The 7,451-nt window shown below is 53.6% G+C and overlaps 6 protein-coding genes across 6 annotated transcripts; 3 read left to right on the top strand and 3 right to left on the bottom strand.

Moving 5' to 3' along the window:
* Positions 1 to 1,144: 1,144 nt before the first annotated feature.
* PODANS_0_1630 (uncharacterized protein) lies at positions 1,145 to 1,864 on the top strand (the record flags this gene model as incomplete). The annotated part of the gene is made up of 1 exon (XM_001904313.1): positions 1,145 to 1,864. One exon carries the CDS (start codon positions 1,145 to 1,147, stop codon positions 1,862 to 1,864), a length of 720 nt encoding a protein of 239 aa, XP_001904348.1.
* A 110-nt stretch (positions 1,865 to 1,974) lies between these two features.
* Positions 1,975 to 2,189, bottom strand: PODANS_0_1620 (uncharacterized protein; the record flags this gene model as incomplete). Its single annotated transcript, XM_001904314.1, has 2 exons — positions 1,975 to 2,070; positions 2,118 to 2,189. The coding sequence occupies 2 exons, from the start codon at positions 2,187 to 2,189 to the stop codon at positions 1,975 to 1,977; spliced, it is 168 nt and encodes a 55-aa protein (XP_001904349.1).
* Positions 2,190 to 2,385: 196 nt separating this feature from the next.
* On the bottom strand, positions 2,386 to 2,616 carry PODANS_0_1610 (uncharacterized protein; the record flags this gene model as incomplete). Its single annotated transcript, XM_001904315.1, has 2 exons — positions 2,386 to 2,485; positions 2,549 to 2,616. 2 exons carry the CDS (start codon positions 2,614 to 2,616, stop codon positions 2,386 to 2,388), a joined length of 168 nt encoding a protein of 55 aa, XP_001904350.1.
* Positions 2,617 to 3,197: 581 nt separating this feature from the next.
* PODANS_0_1600 (uncharacterized protein) lies at positions 3,198 to 4,865 on the top strand (the record flags this gene model as incomplete). The annotated part of the gene is made up of 1 exon (XM_001904316.1): positions 3,198 to 4,865. One exon carries the CDS (start codon positions 3,198 to 3,200, stop codon positions 4,863 to 4,865), a length of 1,668 nt encoding a protein of 555 aa, XP_001904351.1.
* Positions 4,866 to 5,081: 216 nt separating this feature from the next.
* On the bottom strand, positions 5,082 to 5,498 carry PODANS_0_1580 (uncharacterized protein; the record flags this gene model as incomplete). Its single annotated transcript, XM_001904317.1, has 2 exons — positions 5,082 to 5,309; positions 5,376 to 5,498. The coding sequence occupies 2 exons, from the start codon at positions 5,496 to 5,498 to the stop codon at positions 5,082 to 5,084; spliced, it is 351 nt and encodes a 116-aa protein (XP_001904352.1).
* A 735-nt stretch (positions 5,499 to 6,233) lies between these two features.
* Positions 6,234 to 7,451, top strand: PODANS_0_1570 (uncharacterized protein; the record flags this gene model as incomplete). The annotated part of the gene is made up of 1 exon (XM_001904318.1): positions 6,234 to 7,451. A coding segment is annotated over one exon (1,218 nt), but the record flags the coding sequence as incomplete, so codon positions are not given.

Consider the following 7,451-nt stretch of genomic DNA (forward strand, 5'->3'; position numbering starts at 1 on the left):
TCTATGAGTTAAGTGAGGCCTCAACACGATCATTCTGAAAACTCATGAATTGGAACCCTATCTCTACTGGAAGTAAGTAGTCGGGGGATCCGGCTTCATAGTTCTGCGGTGATCAGCGCCATGTTACACAGACAGCTGAGTGGCTTCAGTCGTTGGACCTGTTTCTTCGGCACTTGCACGGCGCAAGTCCATTCGGCATGCCCCGCAAATCAAATTGTGTCGAGTGGCTTTGCTTGTGTACCCGAGCACGGCATGTTGAAAGATGATGACATGCAGCAATTCTGTGGGACTTTGATCCAGTTCAGTTACACTGTTGTATCCAACGATGCCCCTATTTTCATCGAGGCTAGACATGTTGTGTCCATGGTCGCCTCGTCTCAGGGGCCTGGTTTTGGCGTCACTCACCCTGTTGAAAGTAACATCACTTCGGCATCTCTTCTGGGGTTGAAGATGTGTACTGTGATCCCAGAATGGACTCTCCTCGTTTCTCGGAGCCGAAGGCAGGAGTATCATCACAAGTGCTTATATTCTAGTCGAGTTTGAGGTATGATCAACCCATCTACCGAGCGGCGCAGCTACGAACAGCTCAAGAGGATTTCCACACCAATGGAGATATCACAAGTCCGGTGCATTCGGACCCACGACTGCCCATAACCCGGAGGGGAACTAACTGCTCTGTCCATCACCAAAAAATATCAGCCAATGAGACCTACACCCAACCCACCCCCCCTAGGCCTCACAGCGGTGATTACACCAGGGAAAGATGGACGTGTAGAAAGCCAACTGCATGTTTCACCTCCACACATTGGCCCCCCGAGCACATGGCTGTCGTGCTTCGGTACCGATTATCCCTGCGTCTAGGGGCAACCTTTCTGGTCATTGGTGTCGTGAAGGTCTGGTCCGGGCCGCTGCCGAGCCACATATCTGCTTCCCAGGCTGAGTTTTGTGTTTCCAGTCAGTACTCCTCATAGAGATGGCGACTTTATAAAGACACCGTTTTGCCTTGCCAAGAGGATCAGGGATTCCTTCCTGCTTACCTTCCTTGTCATGGCCTTGTCAAGACCCTGGATCTTCTAAGATCCTTCAAACTGCCTTTACATCACTTACAACAGAGGATTAGTCCTTTAGACCTGGGCTCTTCACAATGATTTCCCAGAACTTCATCCCACAGTTCCTCCTACCACGACACACCACCCCCAGCCCCTCAACCAAGCCCCCAGACTCCTCCTCAACCGAATACTGCGATCTCAAAGCCCTCGGTCTCCTCCCTCCAGAATACCCCATCCCCGACGGCGGCCCCACCGTCTCCCGCACCATCTGGTCCTTCCTCGCCTTCTCAACCGTATTCCTGTTCCTCCGCATCTACTGCAAGAAATGGCGCTCCCGCGGCCTCTGGTGGGACGACTACGTCCTCATCTTCAGCTGGCTCATGTTCATAGCCTGCGCCGTCATCTGCCAACTAGTCACCAACCTCGGCTTCGGCCGCTACCCCTGTGACATCCCCCCCTCCCACCACCCCACCATCGCCTTCGTGGGCGCCACTCTTGGGTCTTGCATCACCATCCTCACCATTGTGTGGTCCAAGACGTCATTCGCCATAACCATCCTCCGATTGTCACCTTCCGGTAGCGTCCTTCGGAACATTGCTTGGTTTGTGCTGGTTAGTATGAACACGCTCATGATTGTCCAGGCGGTGGTCGTCTGGGTGAAGTGTAACCCAATCAGTAAGAACTGGGATCTTAGTAATGAGGGAACCTGCTGGGATGTGCATGCCACGAATTACTATGGGGTTTTCTGCGGGGTGTACAGCGGGGTGTGTGATATTGTGCTGGTGCTGGGGTGTGTGATATTGTGCTGGTGCTAGTTGCCGTGGAGGTTGGTTTGGGGGTTGCAGATGAGGAAGAAGGAGAATGTTAGGTGTTGTGGTGGGGATGAGTATGGGGGCTGTGTAAGTGATATTCCGGTTGAGATCTCCTATGAAGATTTGTCTGACCATGTGTTGAACAGGGCTGGAGTCTGGGCTTTTATCAAGTCGTCCAAGTTGGTGTTGTTGGGGTCGAAGAACTTTACCTGTGAGTACCACGTATCCGTTATCATCGAGGTTAACGCTCATAAACGATAGACGAGGGCTGCCTCCTGTTGATCTGGACGTCGGCTGAGATAGGAACAACCATCATGGCGAGCTGCATTCCTGTGTTGCGAGTGCTGTTCAAGGAGCTGCACGACAATCATGTCGAGAAGCAGAACAGTAAGGAGACTGCAGACTCGATGAACTCCCAGCAGCCATTGTCGTGGCCATCTTCACGAGCACACTCGGCAGTATGACGGGGAGAAGAAGAGAGTGTACATAAAATGATTGTATTAGGTTGTAATTATGCGCCCTGCTTATTTGTCCTTATTTACATCTTGCGACCCTTGTGTGATGGGACTGCGACGCCCAGAAGCAGCTTGTTGTTTAGCGGCTCTCTCTTTGGCCATCTGAATCCTGAGTCCGCAGTTAGCAAGTCGACTGCAAGCAAATGAACCGGTATTGAAATTTAAAACCTACTCCTTCTTGCGAATGTACTCGTTCTCCAGCGCCTTCTCGCGGTCTGACAGGGGATTATTGGCATCCATACTGAGCGAGAATGTTGGTAAGTGTTCTGTAGTGGAAAATCGTGTGAAAGAAAGATTGCGACAGGAAAGCTTTTTCAGCAGAATAGTTTAAGAAATAAGGGGCCTGGGGTTGAGAAGCCTCATGATGGTGGGGTGAAGGGATGACGTCAGTTGTGCCTCATGAGCAGCTGTTGATGTCTGTGGGTTAGGGTTGTTTACTGCCTGTGGTCTCCCTGGACGCACTACTACACCATCATGGAACGACAGATCATATCCTACTTGAACTGTCAGCTGAATCCCAAGCTAGAATCTCACCACCTGCAACAGAAGAGGGGTGGTTACCATCGGGCCAAAGGACAAGCCGCCAAACGACGCACAACACCCCGCAAAATGGCGCTCACGATCTTATCAGAAGTGGGTCTGTCGCAACAACCGAACGATGCCTCTTCAAAGAGACCCTCATGACCGAGGTTCGGCCACCTCCCGGCACTTCAAATCCACGCGCCTGACCCCGGTGTGGTTCGATTTCATATAGTATCCTTCCTCGACATGTCCCGATCCATCTGAAGCCATTCTTCCCACCGATACCCTACGCGCTCACCATGACACTCCCGGCGCGCATTTCCCTCCCCGTCGCGCTCCGACCGGCCAGGGGTGCTCTGACGACCCCACGTGTTTGCGCAACTCCCAGCCGAACGCTCACATTTCCCGCCGCTCAGCCGCACTACGCTCGACGCTTCCACGTATCCACGAATACCAAGCAGAGGCTCCGGTTGACAGGGAATCAGAGCCAATTGACGGGCCCCTATAATACTTCACCAACACTGAAGGCAACTGAGAATGACACGGCGCTGCGAAAAGAGGTGGAGGATTTGAAGGAGTTGGTTGCCAAGTTGCAGGAAGAGAGGGAACAACTTGTCGCGACAAAAGGAGGCATCCCCAACACGATCGAGCCCACTCTAGGAGAAAGAGAATGCATCAGCCAGGACGCCCCCTTGTTCAGCGACGCCAAGTTGGACGCACAATGGGTCAAGCTGATTCCTGCCCCCGAGGCCGAAGACACCAAGCTCATGATCCTCTCCCGTCTCTGGCTGCGCGATTCTTGTAACTGCCCCAAGTGCTTGGATCCAGATTCCGGCCAAAAGACCTTTTCCACCACCGACCTGCCCGAAGTCCCAGCCACAAGCCGCGACAACGTCCGCGTCCGTAACGACGGCTCCCTCGAGATCATCTGGGAAAACGACCCCATCAGCAACGGCGAGTCCCACCGCACCGTCCTCTCCGCCGGCGAGCTCAACCTCTTGTACCACAACAACAACCCCCGCATCCAGCTCCAACCACCCATCCCCCGAACCCTCTGGGACAACGCCTCCTACACCGACCTAGTCCGCTCCGGGGCCTGTCACATCGACTACAACGACTGGCGCAACAACGATGAAGCCTTCTGGACTGCCTTTGAGCAATTCACCAAGACAGGGCTAATCTTCCTCAAGAACGTCCCACAAGAAGAACACTCCGTCATCAACATCGCCAACCGCATCGGTCCACTGCAGTACACCTTTTACGGCTGGACCTGGGACGTCAAGTCAAAACCACGCGCCGAGAACGTAGCTTACACCAACGTCTTTTTGGGTCTTCACCAAGACCTCATGTACCACGATCCTATCCCCCGCTTGCAACTCCTCCACTGCCTAGCCAACAGTTGCGAAGGGGGCGAGTCCCTTTTCAGTGATGGCGTCCACGCCGCACTCCAACTCTTAAACACCGACCCCGAGGCCTACGACATCCTGACCAAAACCGACGTTCACTTTGGCTACGACAAGGGAGGACACCACTACTACGCCACCCGCAAGACGATAGAAGCAGATCCCAACACCGGCGCACCGTTCATCACCCACTGGGCGCCGCCGTTCCAAACGAGCTTTCCAGCCAAGGATAAGAACAACCGGTTGCGGAGGTGGAGGGACGCAGCGGAGAAGTTTCAGAGGTTGCTGGAAAAGGAGGAGAATATGTACGAGGTCAAGATGAAGCCAGGGGAGTGCGTAATCTTTGACAACTCGAGGGTGCTGCACGGGAGGAGGGAGTTTGAGACTTCTACTGGGAGCAGGTGGCTGAAGGGGACGTATATTACACCGCAGGTGTACAGAGCCAAGGAGACAGAGTTGGTGAGGAGGTTAAACAAGGGGAAGCCATGGCCGGTAGACTCGACCGAGGAGAGGGGTAGGATTTGGCAGTTGGAGAGGGATATGGTGAAGCAGAGGAAGAAGTAGGACGTCTTGGACATCATGCCGTAGGGAAAATATGCATAGCGATTTTGGGCATCATCTTCACGTCACATGGCAACCGTTCAGTGTTTGTCGCCTGGGAATTCGTTCGTCAATTCAAGACTACCGCAGTCTCCTGTTTCAAGGAGGACCTCCCAGACATTTGTATTTTTTTGTTTCTTCCTCCAGCCGTAGGTTCTAGCTGTCCCCATTATACTGCATTTAAGCAGCAATGGTAACCTCGACCTCGACACCAGCCTCGATGTTGATGATGATCTGCTTGACGACCTCGGTGGGGGCGGTCAAGTCGATGAGGCGCTTGTGGATGCGCATCTCGTAGAGATCCCAGGTCTTTGAACCCTCACCGCAAGGGGTCTTGCGGGTCATGATCTTGAGGGTCTTGGTGGGGAGACGGACGGGGCCCTTGGCCTTGAGGTCCTTGGACTTGGCCTGTATTCGGGAGTTTTGTTAGAGACTGCTACGCAACCAAATGTCGATCCTGTGGAGGGTACGTACGCGCTCAAGGAGCTCAGAGCAGACCTTCTCGAGGGCCTGAACCTTGCGGGAAGACAGAGTGATTCTGATCTTGTGGACCTTGGGGGCCTCGCCGAACTCCTTCTCCTTGTTGTAGCCGGACATCTTGGCGGTGTTTGGTTTGGGTGGGTTGAGGTTGGCTATGGAAGAAAGGTTTGGTTGGAAGGTGCCCTCAAGACTCGAACGGCGGTGCTAGAGAGACGGGGAAAAAGAAGGTTAGTGGGAATGCTCCTGCGAAAAAGGAATATCTTTCTGCCGAGTAGACAGGGAGAAGGCGAGAGAACATACCGTTTCGGTAACGTGATGAAGGCGATTACGGCTGGATTGGCGATGCGGAAGAGAAAACTTCACGAGCTTTTCTTTTTGACGGGAATTTTGGGTAATTTTGGTGGATTGAGCTCTGGTGGGGGTTGCAGGGCACGCACGGGCCAGTTTGCGACTGTGGCTGGTGATTGCTGGGACGGAAGTGGCTAGTGCTGCCAGCTCGGTTATGGTGGGGCCATCCGTGGCTTGCCCCTCGGTCAATGACACATTCGGCGTCTGGGTGGTTGAGCTTTGGAGGGGCAATTGCTGTTTGTAAGGGGCGTAGACAGCGACATTAAGTTGGATGCATAAATAGAAGGTCGCTGGACGGTCTTTGGATGAGCATTGGACGACATCACAATCTCTGAGTTTCTCATTGCTTCCAAGAACCTGAGTTGTTGCTGGAAGTCACCTTGCCTGTTTGGCTTTTGGCATCAAGCCTTCTCTCACCTTCAACTCTTGGCACACACTTCCCTGTCACCCTCACTTAGACTAGGACACTTCCATATTCAGCTTCTGCAACGACCGACCCCAAAAATGGCCTCACGACTTCCAGCTTTTGCACTCTTTCCTCTCACCGCTTGGCGTGACCAGCTACCGGTTGATGAGTGGGCTGCTTGTCTCGATGCCTGGGTAGCGCTCATTGATAGCCACTTGTCCCTTTCAGATGCCGACTTCAACTCAGTTTCAGTTAAAGATGAGAGTTTACCAAGCTTCCTGACATCTTTTACACGGGAAACGGCACAAAATGGAGTTGGGATTCTTGGGCCATCGCCTGCAGCTAAGAGACTCCTCAGGGGCACCTATCAGCTCATCACGAAACTGCTTCAGTCATCAGCACCACCAAGCAGCTTGACGCAATGGGATTTCTTGTCGGATGTTAGCACGGTGTATGGAAAGAAGAAAACCACTATCCTTCTTGATACTCTATCGGAAGCTTCAGGGTCTTATCTGGAAACATCACTCGCCGGTCTGAAAAAGTTCCTCATCAAGAATCTCGATGCCGGCCTAAGTGGCGGGGACCTCAACGGCATCCAATCCCGCCTCGAACAAGTCAACAACCTCATCCACGCCTCCCCATTTGTGGCCGAGTATTTCCTCGCAGGAAGTGACTTCCTCGACGGTCTCATATCCTGCTATAAGATTACCAACCCACCGCTCCGCCGCTCACTCATCTCAACCCTTTACGTCTGCCTCATCGGCCTCGCCGACGCCCAAAAAGTCGGCCCCCTAACCGACCACCTCTATTCCCTCAAATCCGCCGCCAACACTCACAAATCCGGCCCTTTGAACGTGAACGACTCCCTCGTCGCCGAGTTGGTCACCTCCACCCCTTTACTCACACAACTCTCCCGGAAGCTCGATCCCAATGTCTCAACCCGCACCACAACCGTCCTCTCCTCCCTCGCCGCCTTCAAAAAGCCCACCTCCTCCACTTTGTTCCCCCCCAAACCAAAACGCCTCATCAAGCGCAAAATCGACAAAGGCAAATCCCTCGCCTTACCCGAAGGCCAACACCAAGAAATCCACATCCATCGGCTATCCTCCATCTCCCAAGTCCAGGACCTCTTCCCAGAACTCGGCTCAGGTTTCATCTCCAAACTCCTAGACGAGTACCACGACTCAACAGAACACGTCATCGCCCACCTCCTCGACGACTCCCTTCCCCCCCACCTCGCCTCCCTCGACCGCTCAGAGGATTTATCTCCCGTCAAACCCCCCACTATCCGCCGACACTCCTCCCTCATCCCCCGC

This window comes from Podospora anserina, chromosome 5, assembly GCF_000226545.1.
Source record: "Podospora anserina S mat+ genomic DNA chromosome 5, supercontig 2".
NCBI lineage: Eukaryota > Fungi > Ascomycota > Sordariomycetes > Sordariales > Podosporaceae > Podospora > Podospora anserina.